General features: G+C 56.2%; 7 protein-coding genes across 7 annotated transcripts; 1 reads left to right on the plus strand and 6 right to left on the minus strand.

Annotated features, from left to right (window-relative positions):
• Window positions 1-696: 696 nt before the first annotated feature.
• Window positions 697-1711, minus strand: J3D65DRAFT_616641 (uncharacterized protein). The gene has a single exon (XM_066799466.1). It carries the CDS (start codon window positions 1542-1544, stop codon window positions 1002-1004), a length of 543 nt encoding a protein of 180 aa, XP_066657760.1. The 5' UTR covers window positions 1545-1711; the 3' UTR covers window positions 697-1001.
• Window positions 1712-2348: 637 nt separating this feature from the next.
• J3D65DRAFT_600932 (uncharacterized protein) lies at window positions 2349-2969 on the minus strand (the record flags this gene model as incomplete). Its single annotated transcript, XM_066798001.1, has 1 exon — window positions 2349-2969. The coding sequence occupies one exon, from the start codon at window positions 2967-2969 to the stop codon at window positions 2349-2351; it is 621 nt and encodes a 206-aa protein (XP_066657761.1).
• Window positions 2970-3295: 326 nt separating this feature from the next.
• Window positions 3296-4684, minus strand: J3D65DRAFT_257371 (carbon-nitrogen hydrolase). Its single transcript, XM_066794838.1, has 2 exons — window positions 3602-4684; window positions 3296-3519 (listed from the first exon to the last, which is right to left on the minus strand). The coding sequence occupies exon 1, from the start codon at window positions 4608-4610 to the stop codon at window positions 3705-3707; it is 906 nt and encodes a 301-aa protein (XP_066657762.1). The 5' UTR covers window positions 4611-4684; the 3' UTR covers window positions 3296-3519; window positions 3602-3704.
• A 69-nt stretch (window positions 4685-4753) lies between these two features.
• On the minus strand, window positions 4754-7787 carry J3D65DRAFT_616646 (uncharacterized protein). Its single transcript, XM_066799467.1, has 6 exons — window positions 7623-7787; window positions 7473-7559; window positions 7396-7422; window positions 6181-7343; window positions 5003-6134; window positions 4754-4952 (listed from the first exon to the last, which is right to left on the minus strand). Exons 1-6 carry the CDS (start codon window positions 7641-7643, stop codon window positions 4872-4874), a joined length of 2511 nt encoding a protein of 836 aa, XP_066657763.1. The 5' UTR covers window positions 7644-7787; the 3' UTR covers window positions 4754-4871.
• A 4-nt stretch (window positions 7788-7791) lies between these two features.
• On the minus strand, window positions 7792-9739 carry J3D65DRAFT_616651 (uncharacterized protein). Its single transcript, XM_066799468.1, has 4 exons — window positions 9553-9739; window positions 8821-9243; window positions 8417-8770; window positions 7792-8335 (listed from the first exon to the last, which is right to left on the minus strand). Exons 1-4 carry the CDS (start codon window positions 9628-9630, stop codon window positions 8129-8131), a joined length of 1062 nt encoding a protein of 353 aa, XP_066657764.1. The 5' UTR covers window positions 9631-9739; the 3' UTR covers window positions 7792-8128.
• A 1603-nt stretch (window positions 9740-11342) lies between these two features.
• On the minus strand, window positions 11343-15756 carry J3D65DRAFT_691900 (uncharacterized protein; the record flags this gene model as incomplete). The annotated part of the gene is made up of 2 exons (XM_066803927.1): window positions 15128-15756; window positions 11343-15077 (listed from the first exon to the last, which is right to left on the minus strand). Exons 1-2 carry the CDS (start codon window positions 15452-15454, stop codon window positions 11343-11345), a joined length of 4062 nt encoding a protein of 1353 aa, XP_066657765.1. The 5' UTR covers window positions 15455-15756.
• Window positions 15757-17552: 1796 nt separating this feature from the next.
• J3D65DRAFT_600937 (uncharacterized protein) lies at window positions 17553-21180 on the plus strand (the record flags this gene model as incomplete). Its single annotated transcript, XM_066798002.1, has 3 exons — window positions 17553-19211; window positions 19238-20110; window positions 20167-21180. The coding sequence occupies 3 exons, from the start codon at window positions 17553-17555 to the stop codon at window positions 21178-21180; spliced, it is 3546 nt and encodes a 1181-aa protein (XP_066657766.1).
• Between the last annotated feature and the right edge of the window lie 124 nt (window positions 21181-21304).

Raw genomic sequence — 21304 nt, forward strand, 5'->3', positions numbered from 1 at the left:
TGCACCGCTGCTTTTACTTCCCGGCTGTTTTTCCTAGCATTCGCCTTTTTTTTAGATTCCTTATCATACTGCTCGTTGATCAAGACTTTGTGGTTATTCAGTCGGGCTGGGCTGTCGTTCCGACATAATCGAACTAACATTTTCTCTTTTTCCTTGCTTCCCTCTGCGCAGACCAACTGCACTTGTCACTGACAAAGCAACCTCCGCAGATTATTCCTGGGGATAAACAGTCGCATTCCCAATGCAGCCATCTTCCAGGCCCTCTTTCGTCTCCAGCAGGCCCCGAGTTCCCCAACAACTTTCCCAAAATTATTCATCCAACAACGACCTCTCTGCCCAGATCTTGCGACTCCTTCAATCTTCCTGCGTATGGCCGCGCGAGCGGCAATGGCGGCAGCAGGAGTGTTTCCAAGTGCTGCGAAGCAGGACGAAGATTTCGATCATTCCGCAAGCACCCAGGAAGACGTTGATGATGGTACATGCAAAAATAAAGAGATGTATGATGTCCATGTTTGCGCAGGAGTGTCGTGAGAGCTGCAATGGCTGGTTTATGGCGTGGCGACAACGCGGACGAGGCTTTTCAGACTGAGGGCGGCTAGGAGTCAGTCGGTGAGTGAGACTTCCGTGATGATGAACGCACGCTTCAAGTGGGATTTTATGCGGCAGAGCAGTTAGGACTCGATGTGTCGCAGCGGTAGTGATTTCAATTTTACCAAGTCCTTGGTTGCTAACCTTTGTATTAACCTTTTATACCACTGAAATTCTTCACGCATTCCTGTGGGAGTGGCCTGTTGGCTGTTGTGTTAAGCGCTACACATCTTCGTTGTTGGTGCATAGATGGGGTAATCGAAGCCAACGCTGGTGATTTGCTGACTCCCTGGCTATGCACGCGGTTGACTGTCAAAGGGTCTTTCGCATTCACCCACAACTAGCCGCTTTGTTTTCCTACCCGTCTGCTCTGCTTTCCAGCGCGTAAAACAAGGTGTCTGTTCACCAGGTCCTCAAGCCCACGAAGCCGCCGCCCTGTCACCTCTTCCATAGTATCCTGGTGGTAGGTCTGACTGGATTTCTCCTCCGTCATCGCGTCGTGTCGGCGGCAAGCTTTCCTGACTGCGATACGATGGCGGCTGACCGTGTCGGCGCACCATGATTTCCTCCTCGCTCGCCATGCTCCGAACCGCGCGCGGTTGTTGCGGTGCACTCTCGCCCCTTTGGTGCTCACCCACGACAGCAGTGACGCCTGATGCCACCACAACCGCGCGTTTCGCGTCCGCGTTGTAATTGGAGTTAGGAGGCACAGCCTCACGGCTCGGGCTCGTCTCATCATCCTGTTGTTGTCCTCTCCCTCGCCTTTGTGCTCGTCTGAGCTGTCGTCCTCTTCCCCAGCGCTTGATCTTTCTGACGGTCCACGCCAGGGTGATGGCCGTGCAGCCGATGGGACAGACGACTAAGGCGCACAGCACGGTTGCAGCCCCGGCGAGTGCCTGGACTATGTTGAAGAAGACGCCGCCGACGACGAGCATCCAGTCTGGGACGCCCCACATGATTCTCTCGCGCGTTTGTTGGGAAGTGGCACGTTTGGTTGATTTGTTGCTAGCGAGATGATGGACAGGCGGTTATTTGTATGGCGGGGGATTTCTCAAGATGGGTTGATCTGTGAGTTGGTCAGGAGTGAAGAAAGGCGGGTGGTCGTGGTTTGACCACCATTATTTTCATGAAGCGTAGGTGAACCTTACCTTTGTTTTGTTTTGCCACGCAGAAATTTGAAGTCATTGGCGTGAGCAAGCGTCAGCCTTGCCTCTGTCTTTTTATACCGACATGCCCTTTCCTTCCTCTTGGCAACGCAGCACATCCAGGCGGCAAATATTGGCTTCCCCTCATCGCGTGTAGCAAATCAGTCCAAGTAGCGTGTCCACCGCATTTTCTTGCGAAGCAAGGCAGAAGCGCAAGGCCAACGTCAGTATCTTGTCGGCTCACTGGCTACAGTCGTAGCTCGTGTTGGTGCGTCTAAACGGGCTCTCGACCGCCCGGCATTTGCTATATAATTTGGTTCGACAGACCTTTCTTTCAAGTAAGTCTTAGGTCCTTTGGCGACGTTGGGAGATGCTTTGGAGTCATCCACATAATTGAAAAAGTGGCTCTGATTCGGCTATTACTAGCCTCTAGAGTTATCAACCGGTTCGAGCCTCCTTCCGGGCTTACTTTTTGCCCTTTCTTTTTCCTGGGTTTTTCGAACTCAGGTTTACCTCTCTTCCTCGCTCCGTCTGTCATTTTTGCCCCAGGTTTGTCTATCTAGGGTGGGACCAAAGAAACTCAGCGACGTCCATGAAAGGGAGGAATTTGCTAGATCATTCCCACCTCATCTGCGCGTGTCCATCCGCCAAATCTCCCGTCATGCCGTCCGTGATGACCGTCGAAGATGTCTCCTCACTGAGGCGTCGCCCCGGAAAGCGCATCCAATTCGCTTCCCCAAGATCTACTTCACTTTCCTCCTCTTCCTCCTCCTCCTCCTCCTCATAATCATCATCGTCATCATAGTATCGAGGCAGTGTGTCAACGCTCTCCTCTCCATCGTACCGTGGCGGCGGCAAGTCGCTTTGATATGTCGGCGGCCTGTCCAACGGCAGACGCATTCCAGAAGCGACGCCTGCGTCAGCGACGCCGCTCTCCTCTCCACCTCGGCCCATATTCGTGGCACTCTCCTGTCTTTCCTGCCTTCGCTGCTCCTGCTGCAGCTGCTGCAGCCACTGCCGCTGCCGCCACCACGCCTCCGCACGCTCGACGACGCACTCGCCGCACCTGCGGAGCAGCGTCCCCGCCCTCTTAACCACGCCCCATGGGCATTTGCAAAAGATGAAGCCGACGCGCTCGTAGAGCGTCGTCCTGCCTCTGGGTCCATGGCATTCGAGGACGAGGATGACGATCACGACGACGCTGGCGGTCATCCCGACGATCTTGGACCACTCCATTGATGTGGTGGGTCGACGGTTCGGCGTAAATGAAGCGTGAGAGAGGGTTAGTTGGGTAGGTCGTCTTGTTTGGGTGGAGGAGGAGCGTCGAGCCTTGTTTCAGTATGACTATGGAAAGAAAAACGTCGAGTCCATTTGTTGCGTGTATTTGACATTTATACAACAAAGCAAGACTTTTTGTCTCCTGTCCATTCGCTCTGCAGACGCTTTGTTGGTTCGTTGGTTGGTTGGTTAGAGGCATGGCTGGTGGTTGTCAACGGTTGGCAACTGTTAGGTGGTCAGAGAATTAGCGCCGAATCAGACTGTACAGAGCGTTGGGTGTTTTGCTCCATCCATTGCGCGTCCTTCCTGGAACGATGACCCTGTCGATCAAGACGTTGAGTACTGTACGTGTAATCTGAGCCAGTAGGTCACCGACGTCGGCCTGACTGAAATGTAGGTAGGAAGGGGTTGGATTTGCAGAGATGGAGTGGCGCTTCAGGTGGCTTGCTGGATTAATGGACTTGCAGACTGCTTTGGCTAGCCGGCCGGATGACTTTCCAGGACTCATCTGGAGTGGTACATGGTGCCCGGAGTCAGGGAAAGAAGCTGCTTTTGTTGCTGTACCCAGGTAGCATTTAATCACTACATACCTGCTGGTCACACAGGCCCTGAGGTCAATTTCTTCACGGCCAATTCTTTTCTCCTCGCCCACTCAAACCAGCATCTCCGTCTCCAATCCCATTCTCCACCCTCCTACTCCAACTTCCCCCCTTGGGCCACATCCGGATACACATCAAAGCGCCTTTGCTGCGAAACGGGAATGCCCCTGCGCACCTCCTCGATGCGCTCCGGCCTCAGCTCGACGACGACCGTCTCCTCGCCGACGCCGGCCTGGCCCAGCACGACGGCCTGCGGGTCGAGCACCATGCTGTGGCCCCAAGCGCGGTACTCGGCGTCCTCGTCGCGCGCGGGGCTGCACAGCGCGACGTAGACCTGGTTGTCGACGGCGCGCGCGCGGCCCAGCAGCTCCCAGTGCAGCGGGCCCGTCGTGGTGTTGAAGGCGCCCGGGTAGACCAGGAGGAAGGCGCCGCGGCGCGCCGCGATGGTGGCCAGCTCCGGGAACCGCACGTCGTAGCAGATGGCGACGGCGATGGTGCCGTAGTCGGGCAGGTCGACCAGCGTGATCTTGTTGCCCGGCGACAGCGCGTCCGACTCGCGGAACGTGATGCCGCCGGGGATGTCGATGTCGAACAGGTGCACCTTGCGGTGCGCCGCCAGCTGCTCCCCCGAGGGCGAGAAGATGAGCGACGTGTTGTACAGCTTGGGCTTGTCGGATGATGGGTCCGTCGTGTCGCGCTCAGGGATGCTGCCGCCAATCAGGTACACGTTGGCCTCTTTTGCGATTTCTGAGAGCGCGTGCCATGATGGCGCCGTGTCTTGTGGTGGCGGTACCGGCCGGAGCGGTTCTGCGTAGCTCGGAAAGTATTTGGTGCCGTAGGGAGAGTTGAAGCATTCGGGGAGGACGACAATGCGGGCGCCGTGCTTTTGCGCTGCCTCGAGTACTTTTGTGCGCGCGGATGCGAGGTTGGCAGCTTTGGAGGCACCTGTGGCAAGCTGTACCAATGCGAGCTTGACTGGTTGCTTTAGGAGTTTCGACATGGTGGTATGGTGTTTTGGTTGATAGCGAAAGTGGGATGGATGTCAGTTCAGGGTTGTGGGGGGACGGCGTTAAGGCCCACTCGGCGTTTGTAAGGAAGTCGTGGCCAGCTAGACGTCATCCGTGTCAAGCCCAGGTTGATTCAATCGGCACCTCAACTTTTGTTTTTTCCACAAAGGACTATCAAAATATTAGGAAGACCAATCCCAGTCCATTCGCAATCTCTCTGACCCAGGTCAACCACAGAGACCGAAATCTCCAGCCTAATACACGAAATACGTCTGTGCCAAAGGCAAAACCTCACTTGGCTCCGCCGTGCAGACCTTGCTGTCAGCCTCGACAATCTACACCAAGTCAGCATCAAGTTTAGCTTCATAGAGTATGGAAAACTCACATATCTCTCCGGGTCAACCTTCATCTTGGGCATGGCATCGTTGAACTTCATGTCGGCCTTTGTTACGCTGCGGCAGCCCTTGACAGCTTCCACCCTCTTCCTCAGCCCGTAGCTGTCAACAATGCCATTGTCGATGCTTGCCTTGCTGACCCAAGTGATGCTCGTGCTGGGCACCATGGGCGCAAACATTGGGCGCATGATGATGGGCTCGATGGTTGGAATACTGGCGTTGGGGTCGCCCATTTGCGCGCAGCTAATCATGCCGCTCTTAAGCACAAGCTTGGGCTTGGTACCAAAGTTGCGCGGCTCCCAGACGACGAGATCGGCCAGCTTGCCGGGCTCGATGCTGCCAATGAGGTGACCCATGCCCTGGGCAAGGGCAGGGTTGATGGTGTACTTGGAAATGTAGCGTTTGACACGGAAGTTGTCGGCGCCCGTGTCAGCGTCCTCCGGGAGTGACCCGCGCTGCACCTTGTTCTTGTGCGCCGTGTGCCAGGTGCGGGTAATGACTTCGCCGCAGCGGCCCATGGCCTGAGAATCAGAGGACATCATGCTGATGGCACCAAGGTCGTGTAGGACGTCTTCGGCAGCGATAGTCTCTGCGCGGATGCGCGATTCGGCAAAGGCAACGTCTTCAGGGATGTCGCGCGAAAGATGGTGGCAGACCATGAGCATATCAAGATGCTCATCAAGGGTGTTGCGCGTGTAGGGGCGGGTCGGATTCGTCGAACTGGGCAGAACATTGGGATGCTCGACAACAGAGATGATGTCTGGAGCATGACCACCTCCAGCACCTTCGGTGTGGTAGGTGTGAATAGTCCTGCCCTTGAAGGCCTCGATTGTCTGCTCAACGAAGCCGGATTCGTTGAGCGTGTCTGTGTGGATAAGAGTCTGGACGTCGTACTCGTCACAGACTGAAAGGCAGGCATCAATGGCGGCGGGCGTGCTACCCCAATCCTCGTGCAATTTTAGCCCGACAGCTCCAGCTTCGCACTGCTCTCGAAGCGGCAACAGCTCGGCGTCGTTTCCTTTACCTGTGATGCCAAGGTTCAGGGGCAAATGATCAACCGCCTGAAGCATTTGCCGAAGGTGGGTCTTGCCCGGAGTACATGTTGTAGCATTCGTCCCAGTGCTGCTCAAGTCAGTCCATGTCGAAAGTCAAGGGGGACACCACAAACCTCGGCCCAGTTCCTCCACCAAGCATCGTGGTGATTCCAGACGCAATCGCCTCGTACGACTGTTGCGGGCAGATGAAGTGAATGTGAGTATCAAAACCTCCCGCCGTGACAATCTTGCCCTCGGCAGCAATAACATCAGTGCCGTTCCCAACGACCAAGTCGGGATGCACGCCCTTCATGACGTCCGGATTGCCCGACTTGCCAATCGCCACGATGTGCCCATGTTTGATGCCAATGTCAGCCTTGTAGATGCCCGTGTAATCGACAATGAGCGCATTCGTAATGACAGTGTCGAGAGACTCGGCATCGGAGCGGCCGCCTGCTTGGCCCATACCCTCACGCAGCGATTTGCCGCCTCCAAACGTGCACTCGTCCCCGTACAGCGCCATATCTTTTTCCACCCTGACCCAGAGGTCCGTCGCTCCGAGGCGCACCAGATCGCCTGTCGTGGGACCATACATGCTAATGTAGTGCTGCCGCTCCATGGATGCAACATCGATGTGCGCCAGATCGCCTGCAGGCTCTGGGACATGCAAAAAGCCGCCAACTTGCAGCTTCTCTAGCAAACCCTCCGCAATCTGCACGTCACCAATATGTCCCGTAGCAATGCCATTGCCGCCTTTGATGATTTGGTTCCCGTCAATGCGAACTAGCGTGACCGTCTTGGTATCGCCCGGCTCAAATCTGACTGACGTGCCAGCGGGAATGTCGAGGCGGAAGCCCCGCGCGCGCAGCCGGTCAAACTCAAGCAGCGGGTTCGTCTCAACGAAGTGGTAGTGTGAGCCAACTTGTATTGGCCGATCACCCTTGCTCGTGACACGCAGCCGCGTCCTGTAGCGCCCCTCGTTCAGCACGATGCGGTCCTTGACCGCAATGATGGCTCCCGGCTGGCGCTCTGGGGCGTATGCGCTGGGCTCGGCCAGCGCAAAAAGATCGTTGTCCGGTATGGGCAGGAAGCTGCCGAAGAGCGCCTTCGCGAGGTCTCCGTCGTCCGAGGCAATGGGATGGTGCACCGTGACGAGATATGTGCCCGTGGGAAAAGTGCCCTCGACTTGGAGCTCGGTCAGCGAGCTGACGACGGAGGGGAGAACGTGTCGGCGGCCAAGCATCTGCTTGCCAATGGACATGAGATCGGCGACGGTGTGGCGGCCATCACGAATGAGCTATTGCGGAAAGTGTGAGCCATGTTGTCGCGGTGGAGATCAAGGTCAATACCTCTTGGAGGTTGTTTGCGATCAGCGCCTGGAGTCGAGTCAGTTGGGACGCCGTGATATGACGCCAATGGCACTCACGGTAGCTTCGGCATGATTGAGCTTGACACCTCGAGCAAGGCGGCGCTGGGCGAGCAGGCCAAGCTGCGTAATAACGAGCTTGTCGATCTGGAGATGTGGTGTCGTTAGCCGTGGAGCTCGTTTGGAGGCCGCGGGGTTTGCTTGGCTGACCTCTCTTGGGCAGAGCTGCATGGTGACACAATTCGGAGTGCCGACGACGTGGCTAATACGAGGCCAGGCCAGCAGTCTATCCCATCTGCTTTCAAAGAAGGACTTGAAAAATGGCTAGGGAAAAACAAAAGCAGGTCGCGGAGCTCAAGATGCGGAGCTTCAGGCATGTCCCCAGACGCAGAGGTCAGTCCCCGCGCTAGACAGTGAGCGATAAGCTTTCTGTTATCGTAGCTAAGCCGCATGACAGCTGCTTTTCACAGCAGTGCGGCGTCGAATCATGTCCTCATCAATTTGCGCAGCTATCTCCGTACATTTTTTGAGTGCTTCCAGCTGCACCCCATGCTCCTCCAGACCGTCAAAATCCGTGACACCGCAAGCAATTTTGGTCCTCCAAGCAATCGTCAGTGGCAATGGCTGGCTAGAGCTGTGACGAACCCCCAGCTTTATTCCACATTCGCCAACGCCAAAAAGCAAATGGCCGTCTACGCCTTGCCAAAATCAATCCTTTAAGCGGTGGCACCCTCGCTCTTGCGCTTGCGCTTGCTCTTCTTCTCGGGTGCTGGCGTGGCGGGAGCCGTAGCAGGTTCAGGAGCCGGCGCCGCGGCAGCCTCGTCAGCCTTGGACTTGCGGTTGCGCTTCTTCTTTGGCTCAGTCTCCTCGACCTTCGGCTCAACCTTGGGCTCCTCCTTGGCCGCTGCCTTGGGCTCCTCCTTCTTGACCTTCTTGTCAGCCTTGGCTCGGATGACCGGAGTGCTGGTGACGCCAGCAGTAGGCAGGGGGATAGGAGTGCCCACCTGAGCCGGGGCAGCAGCCGGAGCAGCGGCGGCACCATTCTCCTTGCCCGTCTTGCGACGCTTGTTGCCCTTGGGTGTCTTGGTCTCGGCCGGGGGAGTGGGAGCCTTGGGAGGTGGCGAGGGCTCCTTTTCAGACTCCTCTTCTTCAGACTCCGTTTCGCCTGAGCCCGACTCTGATCCCTCTTCGGCGGCGACGGCACCCGAGTTGGCGTCATCGGCCATCTCAACATCCTCCTCAGTGGCGGCAGGAGACTCCACGGCAGCTTCGGCACCAGCGGCGGCCTTGTCGGCCTTGTACTTTTCCATGTCCTTGAGGTATTGGTCGCGGTTGCGGACGTAGACTTCTTTCCAGCCCTGCGCCGTGTTAGAAAGGCTCGTGATCTACAACATGGGGGTCAACTTACGTTCTTCTCCTCCTCGGAAAGGTTCAGCCAGCGCCTGTGGATCTCCTGCTCAATGTGGCCTGGCTGTGCCTCGGGACCAAGATCCTGCTTGACAATAGGACGCGCAGAGGCGGCGTACAGAAAGTAGATGGTCAAGGGCCGCTTGGGTTCATTGGGATCCTTCTCCTTCTTCTCCTTCTTCGCGCGCTTGGCCTTCTTGGGCTCCTCGGCGGGAGCGGCGGCGGCGGGGGCAGCAGATGCGCCAGCTTCAGCAGGGCTGTCATTGCGCAGGGCGCCGGCGAGAATGTCGCTGCTGAGGGGGTTGGAGATGCCGATTGTGTCGAGGCTGTGGGGAGTAGAGCCCAGCACCGAGTTGGTGTGCTTGATGTAGGATCGCAAGAGCTCGCTGACGGCCGTCTGGAGCGTCGTCAAGCCGGTGACCACCTGCAAGAAGACACTCTCATTAGGATACGATTGAAACTGGATCAAGAGATGAAGCAGCGCGTGAGACAGCTCCCCAAGCTGGCGAGAGAACGCGTCGAGTCCTACGCGAACGCGATGCGCCTGAGCCGGCGGGAATGGCGTCATGCGAGGCATTGACGCGAGGGAGGCCGAGGACGCGACGAGAGCTGGTTGGCGCGCATGGTTTCGTTTTATGGCGCAATGCAGCGGCTGATGTGTACATGGTCCAATTGTGTTGGGGGAGGCCAGCAGGGAGGGAAGGTCGGATGAGGTGGGTGGTGCGCGACTTACAGAGTCACGGGTGCGGGCGAAATCCTCGACCGAAATCATCAACTCGGCCGTCTTTTCTTCCTTTTTGGGGCGCCCCATGGTTGCGAATGATGGAACAGGTGTCTGGGAGGGCTGGGTGTTTGTTGGGGGAATGATGGAAGGGAGGAAAAGAAGAGGAGGAGAGGCGACCGGAGCAAGCGAAACGATGGGCAGCCAGTGGGGTTTTAACAGAGCGGCACCCCCCGTGGCAGGCGGGTTTTTTTGGCGCACGACCGCTGGCCACAGGCTCCCCAGCACCCACTCACAGGCTTATCCGGCTGCAAATGCCCTACGCGGCCGTCGTCTCGGCCTCCGTTGCTCTGTGGCCCAACGATAGGCCCCTCCGCTGCACCTGCCAGGCTGTCTGCTTGCCTTTTAGGGCCTGTCCTGCAGCCTCTCGTCTCGCCACCCACTGCTTCCAGGTAAGGTAGGTACTGCGGTCCAGCTTGGTTGTCTCCTCGCACAGGGCCTCTTACCCTCCAACCCTTTGCCATGCTAGGCCCTCTTTCTCTTCTGTAGCCGCCGACACCCAGGCCTACCGTCGACCTTGTAGTACACCCGACCCCCCAATTTTCGCCGTTTTCCTGCACCTTGCCATACTCCTGTCCATCACTCTTTCAACGATCCACGCATCTCCACGCTTTGCCTTGCCTTGGGTGCTCCGCCATCGTCTCCACCCAAGGCCTACCCATGCTCAGGTCGCCAACAGCATGTGAAAAATTGACTGCTCCCAAATATTCTTGTGTCGTCGCACAACAGACGGGTCGATCACATCTCGGATGTCCATCTTTACCTTTGCAGGCTTTCTGTATCTTCTTTGATTGAAAGGACCCCCTTATCTCTTGCCATCTTGTTTCACTCCTCGTTGATTGACTTGTTCGACGTTTTGATCCACCAACCCGTCCTCTTGATCCGACGCCTCTGTCGCCTCGTCCTCACATGCTTGGGCGGGCACCAAAGTCTTTCTATACTTGCCTTCACGTCACAGCGCACACTTGATGAGAATTTGCATCATTACTATCTGCTCGTCGTCGTCGTATCTGTCATGCAATGCCATGCCGTGCCGTGGTCAATGTCGTCCCCGATGGAAGCCAGTCCTACTATACAATGGGGCAAATCGATTAAGGGAAGGGAAAAGTGTAAGCAAGAAAACCAGTCGAGCAAGAAAAGACGAACTCGAGCCACCGAGCAACCTGAAGGACGTTTTGCCTGCACCTCTGGTGAACTCCGTCTTCAGCGAAACTTCAGGGGGCCGTTCGGTATTCGCCCTGCGCCTTGCGATGCCATGAAGAAGGCATACTGAGTGGAGAAAAGAGCCAAATGTACAAGAAGAAAGTACTCGACGTGAGTCGATGAGTCCAATCAAGAACCGCGAGACGAAAAAGCATACTGGCCAGGCCAGTGGCAGTAGCGGTGCGGATAATCAAGATTGAGAGCAAGAAGCAAGCGCTTCGATGTCGTATACCGCTCAATGGCGAGGGCAAAAGGACTTTAGACTAGCTTGCAATCGATGTCAGTATTGTGCCAGGGTACAGAAAACAGGGTGGAGGAGTCTGTTTTGAGCTTACCGTATTCGAACGACCCGACTTCCGAGCCAAGTTAATGACAGCAGTGAGAACTGGATCCGAGCATAACGCAAAAGCAGTGGGTGTGTCCGCCAACTCAATGGCAGCACTTGAAAGGCGAAGCTACACCAGCAGCCAGCTCAGTTGTGTAAGTCGACATCAACAGTCGATCAATCCCACGGATTTGAAAGGCAACCCCCAGGCTTCTCAAACGATGTCGCACATCTTGAGGATGTAGAAGACGAGAAGCAGCACAACGCACTCGCCAATCGCCACGCCGAGGCCGAGCTTCTTCTGAAGCGTGCCGACGTGCTCGATTTCGCCCTCTGAAAAGTAGAACATCAGGGTATCAAAGTACCCGAAGTACATCAGCAAGCTGCAGGGACCGAACCAGCCCACCGACCAGAAGAGCTTCCAGGACATGTCCTTCTTGCGCTTGACCAGGTCGTCAAACTCGGCAGAAGCAGGGCGCGAAAACGGAGCAAGCCTTGGCGAAATGTGACGCTGGGGCTCACCCAAAGTCGTCGGCGTGCACACTGGCTGGTCGCGAAATGAGCCGCGGCCGGTCTCGATGTCGCTGACCCTCCTGTGGCGACGGATTCGCTGCGTGTCGAAGCTGGTGGTGCTCGGGCCCGCGGTTTCGCTGTAGAGACGAAGGGGAAGCACAGACTTCTGGCCACGTACAGCGGCACGAGGGTGAAGAGGGTCCATCCTGCCCCCGTGGAGACTGGTCTTGGGCATCTCACTCAAAGTCCTCTCGTCAAGTCTTTCGGACACACGGCGGCGTTCCTCCATGCGCCTGTTAGCAAGAGTGTCTTCGTAGTGAGAGGAGGCGCGCGGCCTCAGGCGCCGCATGTACCGCAGTTGGTCGAGCCCATGGTCACCCGTGCTGCTCGCCAACGAAGGGGACGTCTTGCGAGACGCCTTGTAGCTGCTGGCGCTCGGCGTGTTCGACATGGCCCTTTTGGGAGTTTTGTATGACGCGCCCGGGAAAACTGCAGCCATGGAAGAGCGAGATGAAGAGGCAGCATCGGTGCCGCCCGCCATGGGGATGTTGAACAGGGGATCTTCACTCCGGAGCCGCGTGGGCGACGTCAGTGCTGCACTTGGAGTGCTCAAGGTTTGGCAGTCCAGAAGAAGCGGCTGGCGAGCCAAAGGGCTCGACGACGGTGGTGAAATGCCAGCATACACCCTATGGCGAGGCGTTTCCGGGGTTTCGAAGCCCGAGGGACCCGACGGACGTCCAAGCGGAAGCGGAGGGGGCGACGAGGGAATATCCTGAGACTTGTCGTTGCCAACAGGAACGGCGCCAGGAAAGTCGCGTATATATCCGGTCATTTGCCTCACTGAGAGGTCACCTCCGCAAGAGTCGACGGCCAGTTGCGACTCTCTCGGAAAGCGCGGCATCTCCTGCAACTCCATCTCGACAGGCGCGTCTGTGGTTGCGTTCTTCTTGTTACGCCATGGGTTGGTGTCTGACCGCTTGGGGATCAGAATGGCGTCGATGGATTTACGAGGCGAAAGCTCATCAAAAGATGGCTTACGCCGAAGAGCTTGCTTGCCTTTAGCCTGGGCGGGCGACACCTCGGGTGTGGTGCTGTAGTAGTAGAGAGCGGGGTCGCTTTGATATTCGCTCGCTCCCTCATCGGTGACCCATTCGGTTTCCGTGTCGACACGCAGGCGCCCAGATGAATCTGTGGTCGCAAACCGGCTTGGGATGGAGCGTTGAGATTTGGTGTTCGGCGACACCTTGCGAGCCCAAATGGCTGGAATTTTCCCGGTCGCTTCATCGTGGTGAACTTGGGTGTCGGTGGATTCAGCATCGGTGTTAGATCGAGGCGTAGCTGGGCGCTTCACGAAGCTGATTCCTGCCTCGCCGAGAATACCGCCTCCACTCGACTGAGTCGAGCAACTTTCCCAGCTGTCGCGGTGCGTCTTCAGCGCATTTTCAAGATAGAAAGGATCTTGACGTTCCATTGGCGAGCTTTGAGTGCTGCACTGGTCGATTAGGCCCTGCAAAGGCGACTCAGGAAGACGGTCGCCGCTTTGAAACGAGTGACGTTTGCCAACAGAGAGATCCGACACTGGAGAGGGCGATGCAGGGAAAAGGTTGAGCAGTCGGTTTGTATCGCCGTAGGAGTCCTGTCCAGACAATTCGGTTGAGCCAACAGCGAAGAAACGCGGGTGTTGAGGTGATCCTCGAGGCGGTGGCGATTGAAGGGGAGGAGCACCGATTCGAGAGTCGTGGACGTTGGTTCGGAGCTTTGGGAGAAATGACCGGCCCTGTGCTTGAGCCAGCGGGCTACCGCTATGCAGAAAAGCAGACGGGCGCGTCTCTTCGTCTTGCTCGGACGACGAACCCGCCTGGTCATGGTGGAAAACCGGCGTGCCGGTCTGAACATGAGCCAAGTGAATTGTTTCCTGCTCGTCGACTCCAGTCGCATCGTCGATTTCATTCTCGTCGCGAGAAGACGTGGCGACAGAAGATCCGGTCGGCTTGCCGATATTGAAGCCATCATCACCGTAGCGATCAATGATGCTACCGAGAGTGGTGTCATTGATGTGAGAGAGTCCACGAGACTGCTCCAAGCCCTCTTGAAGCGAGTTGCGGTTCGACTTAGACCTCCACATGTCATCAGCCGTGCTGACTTCGTTGCTGTAGTCCGTGGCCTTGTTTCTAACACCCCACGGAATGCTGCCGCGGTTGCTGATTGGCCCAAAGTACATGGAGCCAGGACCACCATTTGATTCGCGATATACAGACGAAGGTGCAAAGCTGAAAGGTCGGTCCGAGTTTCGCCTCGTGTCGCCATTCGACTCTGGGTAGACAGAAGATGGAGCCAAGCTGTAGGGGCGCTCCGAAGGACGCTCCGAGATGGATTCCCACGCACTGTTGTCGAGCGATGGGCGGTTGTCATCGGCTTCATCTTCGACTGCAGAGTCGTGCGGCGACTCATGCAGGGCTCCGTCCAAGGAGAAAGACTTGACAGGAGTTCCATCTTCGTGCAACTCTTCAAGCTCCTGCTCTTTCTCATGCGTCGACTTCGAGGGTGAACCGAGTATTCTCTCCTTCACGCGGTCCATGAATGAGGTACCACGCGGGCTCTTGAGTGGCGAAGAAACGCCAGAGTTGCCCGGGTGGTTTGAGCTGAAGCTCCGCGGCGTCTCGATGTTGGACGGCTTCTTGCCAACGGGAGTTTCGTCCAGATTTGGAACGCTGAAAAACCGGCGTTCTGGCGACTGCAGACGCTCGTCGCGTGGGCCATGCACTTTTTGCTGGGCGATAGATGCATAGGCGCTCTCAAGGTCGGCGAAAATCCTTCGGCCTTGGGGCTCTTGTTTGTTGTCGCCCCCCTTTGGGGAGCTGTCAGACTCAGCCGCCATATCTCCAGGGAGCAGGCCTTTGAGTGAAGGGTACCTATCAACGAATTCATTTCCGGTCTCTATCTCGGGGTCTTCGGGGGGTTCAAAGTTACTGTTATAAAGAGATTTGCGTGGATTGACCACGTCGAAGGAAGCACCACGGTAATGCAAGGTTGCTGGAGTCGCCGGTGGTGTGTCAGGCAATGTGAATGTTACGTCCTGCGGTAGGTGAGGCGATGCAGGCAATATATTGACACCAGAAACCCGCTCAAGGTTTACGTGTGATGGCGGTTGCGGAAACGGATATTTAGAGAGGGTGAAGGTTGAGCTATCACTCCACCCAGCGCTGGAAAGCAGGTCTATACTCGAGTTTTCCGAGTAGAAAGAAGCTCTAGGACGCGCGTGTACGAGATTGATCTTGTCAGGGCGCGGCAGGCGTTTTCTTGAGCCAAGCTTCTTTGCGAAGGACAATGGGCGTTCTAGAAGATTATTTTTGCCTTGAAGGGGCGCGTTCGACGCGTCACTCGCGTGTTCACGGCAAGAGGCGTCGAGCAATAGCGACGCGGGTGAAGGTGGAGCCTTGAAGACTGTTAGGCGCGGCAAGAGTGCGAACGGTTGTATTAACTCACAAGGAGAGGTTGTGCCTCGTCGCCAGAAGGCCTTCTCACTGAAGGCACCTGATCGCCGACAGGAAGCTGATTTTGCTCAGCAAACGTCACCCGAGGGGATTGGTTTGTGGATTTCAGGCTCGAGGCGGCAGTCTTGCGCTTGACACGCTTGCTGCCAACCAGATCTGGCGTGCAGGGCAGGGAAAGCTGCTTGCGATATTCGTGTAGAGACAAGGACTGGGGATGAGAAGTGACGGACGACTGAGAATGAAGAGACGGCCGTGGAGAATGTAGAGGGGTGATGGGCGTAGCAGAGCGCTGGTGCAGCGCTGCCATAAACGTAGCCATGGTCCGTGGGTTCGCTTAATGTGCTTAATGTGGCAGAACACTGTGGCGTTTTGCAGTCCAGCCACACCAGGCGTGGTGTTTTCCCAGGTGCTCGCAAAGTTTCCTTCTCCGCAACCTTGACAGCACCGATGTCATACTACCTGCCCTGGGATGACGACACTATCCGGGAAGACCACACAGGAGGTATCTCCTGTCCTTTGAAGATGTCGTCACTGAACAATGCAGGGACGAGATGAGACTCCCACAGGAGCACGACTGCTACCCGGCACCTTGGGCTATTGGCTTCTGACCCATCGTTAGACAATGTCCAAGGTCAATGAAGGGAGTCCACCTGCCGTCTATTCTTCAGACCGAGACTCATCTTACACGCCAACCCGACGAAGCTCCCTTCAAAATCTTTTTGGCAGCCCCAAGCTCTTTAATGTCTCTGGATCCTCAAATACCACGGGACGAAAAGACCTCGGCGCTGGACGGGGAATCGTTGGTGAAAACTGCCGCTGATAGTGTGCTGATGGTCCCGGGGGTTGATGAAACTGGACGACAATCTAGGGGATGAAGGCCCAGGAACGCAAAAGACGTGACAGAGAAAGAGAAGAAGAAAAGCAATGAGCTGAAGGACGTGAAGACAACGTGGGTGCGGGGAAAGATCAGACTCTCAAGAGGAAGCCGCAAAGCATGGTCGCTCGAAGCAAAGGGGGAAGCGGCGGACGCCATGAGATAAAGAGACTGGGCAGAGGACACTACGGCCAAAAGAAATGTTTCCAACGGACGTCGAGAAGGAGCAAATCCGCGTGCCCAACCGTTCGCGGCCGGGTTGTACACCATGATTCGAAGACGTGTGGTCGGCGTTACCTTGCACCAGGCTCTGTCCCTGGTCCACCCCATCTACATTGCCACGGGCGCATCCAATCAGCAGCCAGATGTGGCATAAGACGTGAGGGTGCCTGCGCAGGAGCCGTACGCCGCTAGTTGAACCTGCACCAATCACCCAGGTCAACGGCTAGCCCATGTCATTCGTAATGGCAGACAGAGTCGCGCGTGTGGAGCCAATACACGGCCACAACGCCTGACGGCACTGGGCTGGCATGAAGCGGAGGCCGCGGATACGGTCAGCTGTGGCAGACAGGGCTTGAGAATGGGCAATCATCGGCCGTGAGCCACTACGATGAGTGAGACTACGCCTTCGGGGATGGGGATTGGTCACGCGCGAGATGGCGAAGAGGAGTGAAGACGCGAGTTGCAAGAGGAAGGTTGGCTCGTGAGGCGCGTAGCCAAAGATCCTAGCGCGACCGGCCCCCACTAACCGAGGATCAGATTCAACGTCATCCCATCAACCCGCAAACTCCTGTCTTTTGCCTTTGCATCTGCTGAGCGCTGGCGCCTCTATGGTGGATTCACTTGCCTAGTTTTATCGGCTTCTCCCAGCTCGCTGCGTCAATCCAGTATCGACCCACCCAGGTGCTTTTTCCAACATGTGACGACGGGAGCATGAAGAGCTTCTGAGGAACACGGAATCAACCTTGCCCCAGGTCACCGCATCAGAGAAAGCACTGATCTGCGGATTTGGGCTACTCCAGACTCACAAAATGTTGCCGATCTCAAGCCCGTGCAACCAGGTATAGTACTTCCGTGCTGCCATGGGCCGACAGAGCAGTCAATCATGGGAATGTCCGCATTGGTACGCAGCTGAAGAAAATGGCGATGACCGCGTGTAGGGTGAATTTCTAGAAAGAGAAGTGTTGCCAACAAAGACGGAAGGAACAAAGTACATAATGAGCTCGGACAGCAAGCGCCAGTTCAAGCGCATCCAGACTCAACATCTCACTTTTCGCGCTCTCGTTTTCATCAGAGCCCTCCTCTGTCTTCTATCGACCTATTCTTTGCTCATCGCCTCTTAGCAGGGTCTTCAAGTTCTGAAGAATCGTTCGGACGATCAAGCCGCTTCCAAAATCAACGCCCAAGACCTGCCGCTGGGAGACTCCGGTGTCACACCCCTTTTGCTTTGAGCAGCTTCAGGGAATGCCGAGCTGTTCGTTTCCATCCCAACACTCCAAGTAAAAGAGGTAGCACCTCTGTCCCGTGCGACCAGGGGATACACATGGAAAGTCATCGTGCCAAACCTCAAGACTGTGTGCCTCGGGTGGGAAATGAAGGCCTCGTTCGAAGGCGTCACAAGCGTGTCAATTCTCCATCTTTGCGCGACAATCCTCAAGCCCATGCATTCCCGGGAGACAAGCTCGAAGATGACCAGGAAATCAGATCAATAACCTCTTCCAATTCTTTCGCATCCAGCGGGATCTCAAAGTTGAGTGCACCTCGAAGAAAGCTGCCATGGCTTTCTGGGCATGGATCTCCACCTGCTAGCGGAAGTCCAGATTTTTCACCTCCAGCTTTCGACTCCCGCAACCCGACGAGTGGCGTAGAATCATCAATTTCGAGTCTCAGGAAGTCGCTTTCAGGATCACCGCCTTCCGAACAGCTCAGATACCTCGGAGCCAAAGAGCCTACCTCACCTCGTGCTTTGAATTTGACCTCATACACGCCGTCGGTCTATAGTGCTGCAGCGACTGCATCAGAGGATTCATATCCTTCGGTTTCTCACGCGAGGACCAAGTCGTCCTATGAAGGGCTGCTCGGGCCTTCGAGACTTGATGAAGTTGACGAGTACAATCATAGTCCGGACGAGTCTGGGTCAGGAATCAGTTCCGAATCGAACGACCCGCAACCTGATATCGCTGGCGATGCTGCGGCAGACAGGATCCCCTCCCCGTTTGTGTATCCCGTTGAGCTCTCTCCTTCTCCGCTTTCACCAGCTCCATACCAAATACCAAGCAATGCTCCGAGCCCTGTCCAGCCAGCACCAGTCGACCCGGGCCTGCACCGAGCCATCACAGGGCTAGAGAATTTGATCAAGCCACCGGCCGATGCCTCTCAAGCTGGGCCGAGCGTCCCTCGATCGCCTCGGACGGAGTCCTCTTTAGCCTCAAAAATGGAGCCGTTGGTGATCTCGAGCTTGGAAAGTATTCCTGCAACTGCCGCATCGTTGGAATCCTCTGTGAACCCCGGGCTTCCTGCACCACGAGACGTGTCGAGCAACATTCAAAGACGCCCTTCGGTGTCGGTGCAGCCACTCAATATCAAAGTTCCACAACCCTCGCCGCCTGTGGTCGTCACTTCTGAGGAGTTTTATAGGCGTCCATCGAGAAAATCTGTAGCGGGCGACTGGGCCTACGTCAAGCACAAAAGAGCGCAATCCAGTCCATCTGTCCAGTCTGCCTCAGAGTCGGATTCTGATCTTGAAAAGGGACGACAGGAAAGTACTCACTGGCGAGCGTGGCACAACAACACCAAGCGTCCCCATTACCGCGATGACCCCAACTACGTCGATCGGCACTATCATCCAGACAGCTCACTAAGGCAGAGGAAGAGAACCTCTCGGCGCAGCCAAGATCGTTCTCGTCAATCCGAACCAGGTCGCAGGGACAAAGTTGGACAACGGAGGAGGGAACACCGTAGCGAGCACCGTGAACGTTACGGAAAGCCACCAAAACGCCCTCATGAACCCAGGGTGGCCTACGCAGATGATACAGGCATGTTCGGTCTTCCTGGCGTTCTGGGTGGACCTAGCACGTGGGACTTCTTCAAGCGACATCGACGACAGCCACTTGCGAGGAACTGGGGAAAGACGAAAAAGAGAATTTGCGCTGCGATAACCTGTATCAACACTGCCTTGGTTGGGTTCTTAATCGGTGTATATGTAAGAGTTTACCGTCCCTCAAGTAGCTCAAGCTGATTGGTGCCAGGCAGGAGAAGTACCGCGGATTCAGTACGTCGTCGCTGATGAGAGCCACTCTGTGGTCTGGGGGAACTTTGGGTTGGTCAAACGTCCTCACAAGACAGAATTTTGTTGACCCTCGGACTAGACTCTACCTTGGACTAGCCATCACAACTTTCCTATTCTGGCCTCTTCCCCTTCTCCATGGCCGCAAGTCCTATACACTGGGAGCCTTGGCGATCCTGTTGCCCCTTCAGTTTCCTCAGGCTCTTGCTATTGACAGGTTGAGAGGCCCAGATCGACTCTATCGCATCTGTTTGTTGCTTCCTAGAGCCTTTGATGGTCTTGTTCTCGGCTTCGCCAACATCAACGGCTTCGCCACCCTTCTCGATCTCTTTGGTGCCTCTCTTCAGAGTGCCAATCCCCACCAGGAACTAGTCTTTGTGAACGACGTCCGTCGTCACGGCGGAGGGATGGGTCTATGGTTGGGCATATGGTCCTGGTGTTTCATGGCCAGTATCGCGGTGGGCTTCCTTGTTGGAGCTCTCATCATCAGCGACTTGAATCCAGCATGGGGCTTTTACATCGTCATAATCATCATTGCTTCGGTCCTGGTGCTAAACGTCCTTGCGCCCGAGACTCGCAGAGCACGTTTCCGTAAGTCGACGATAGACCTGGTCGATCCAAGGTCCGATTTTGTCTATCGGCAAGTCGTTCAAGGAGAAATCAAGCTTCACATCTCTGCTGAAGGTCCAAGATGGTGGGGCGACGAGGTTGTCGCAGGAGTCAGACTGTCTTTCCGCATGATGTTCCAACTCGGCTTCAGCATCCTTGCTCTCTACATTAGTTGGATCTATGCGCAGTTTGTTCTCCTCATTGTTGTAAGTCTTCTGCAAGTCCTGTTTTGGTACATCCTAACTGTAGTATTTCTTCATAGCTCCTCGGCGCTCTTCTCTCGGGTTCATACATGCTCGCCCCCCGCCATGTCGGCGCAGGCGTTTCCGCTCTCGCCCTCGGCGCCCTGCTTGCCATCCCACTAACCAAAGCCGGTCTGTTCTCTCGTGAACGTACTCATGGGCCTCGAACAGACAGTATGACCCTAGAAACACAAATGACCTGGACGAGCCACATGACGCGTCGCATAATCTTCACAACTTGCCTTCCCCTGTCTGGACTCGCTTACACGCTCACATCTGCTGGGCGAACGAAACTACCTTGGGCGGTCCCCGTTGTATTTGCCGGAGTCGTCGGCTTTCTGAGTACGCTCGCTTGCGCCGAATGCATCGGCCTCCTTATGGAAGCCTTCGACACCTGCGATCTGCAGCCCGGCGCCAATAGTCGACATCGCCTCGTCAGCGCCCCTGAAGAAACACGACGTCGCCGCACGAACTACTCGTGTTTCCCGCGCGTTTCTGCCGGCTTCTTCGTTGCGCAGACAGCAGCTTTTGTCTTGGCCGCTGCAGCCACGTTGGTCGGCGGCATGATGACTCGACGATGGGGCGCGCAGACGAGCACAGGAGTCGTTTCAGTTGTCTTGTTGGCTTTGACGATTGCACTGACGGCTATCATGTGGCGATTCAGGAAGATGCAGGTCATCCCTGACAACGCTTTTGGCGGCGGTAGTGCCGGCATCAATGCACCTCACGAGTGGCGGGAGGCCATGATGGCACAGGACGCCAGGACAAGGCGACGCAACAAGCAGAGACGGACCAGGAGCCGCGCGCCGAGCGATAGCAGCCACGTGTCGGAGAGGGAGAAATCCAGCGAGGACGATATGGCGGACGTCGAGCTCGAGAATGACGATGACTGGAAGCCCGTCGTCTTGGGTAATCCTTCAGGCAAGATTCGCCGCATGAACGTGCTCGAGTTGGGACAGTGGAGCAGGTGGAGCGAGATTCGACGCTTGAATCGACTGCTGAATGAGCGTGGTCGTGGCCGGCTCGACCTTTGAGAGCGCTTCATTTCAGTCGCTGTTGTCTTGTGGGGGTGTTGAAGTGGTAGATTGTTTGCTTGGGGGGGAAAATTGAGACAGGAGGTCGGAGAGGTGATTGAGGTTAGTATTCCTACACCTGAAC

Source organism: Phyllosticta citribraziliensis, assembly GCF_038025025.1.
Source record: "Phyllosticta citribraziliensis strain CPC 17464 chromosome Unknown J3D65scaffold_3, whole genome shotgun sequence".
Taxonomy (NCBI): Eukaryota; Fungi; Ascomycota; class Dothideomycetes; order Botryosphaeriales; family Phyllostictaceae; genus Phyllosticta; species Phyllosticta citribraziliensis.

Excerpts from the sequence above, each read along its gene's own strand:
- J3D65DRAFT_616641 (XM_066799466.1), bottom strand. The coding sequence starts at position 1,544 with ATGTGGGGCGTCCCAGACTGGATGCTCGTCGTCGGCGGCGTCTTCTTC.
- J3D65DRAFT_257371 (XM_066794838.1), bottom strand. The coding sequence starts at position 4,610 with ATGTCGAAACTCCTAAAGCAACCAGTCAAGCTCGCATTGGTACAGCTT.
- J3D65DRAFT_616646 (XM_066799467.1), bottom strand. The coding sequence starts at position 7,643 with ATGCAGCTCTGCCCAAGAGAG. Across the intron at positions 7,560-7,622 it reads TGCAGCTCTGCCCAAGAGAG|ATCGACAAGCTCGTTATTAC; the intron begins GTCAGCCAAGCA and ends CCACATCTCCAG. Across the intron at positions 7,344-7,395 it reads TCGCAAACAACCTCCAAGAG|CTCATTCGTGATGGCCGCCA; the intron begins GTATTGACCTTG and ends TTTCCGCAATAG.
- J3D65DRAFT_616651 (XM_066799468.1), bottom strand. The coding sequence starts at position 9,630 with ATGGGGCGCCCCAAAAAGGAAGAAAAGACGGCCGAGTTGATGATTTCG. Across the intron at positions 9,244-9,552 it reads TCGCCCGCACCCGTGACTCT|GTGGTCACCGGCTTGACGAC; the intron begins GTAAGTCGCGCA and ends GTCTTCTTGCAG. Across the intron at positions 8,771-8,820 it reads TTTCCGAGGAGGAGAAGAAC|GGCTGGAAAGAAGTCTACGT; the intron begins GTAAGTTGACCC and ends AACACGGCGCAG.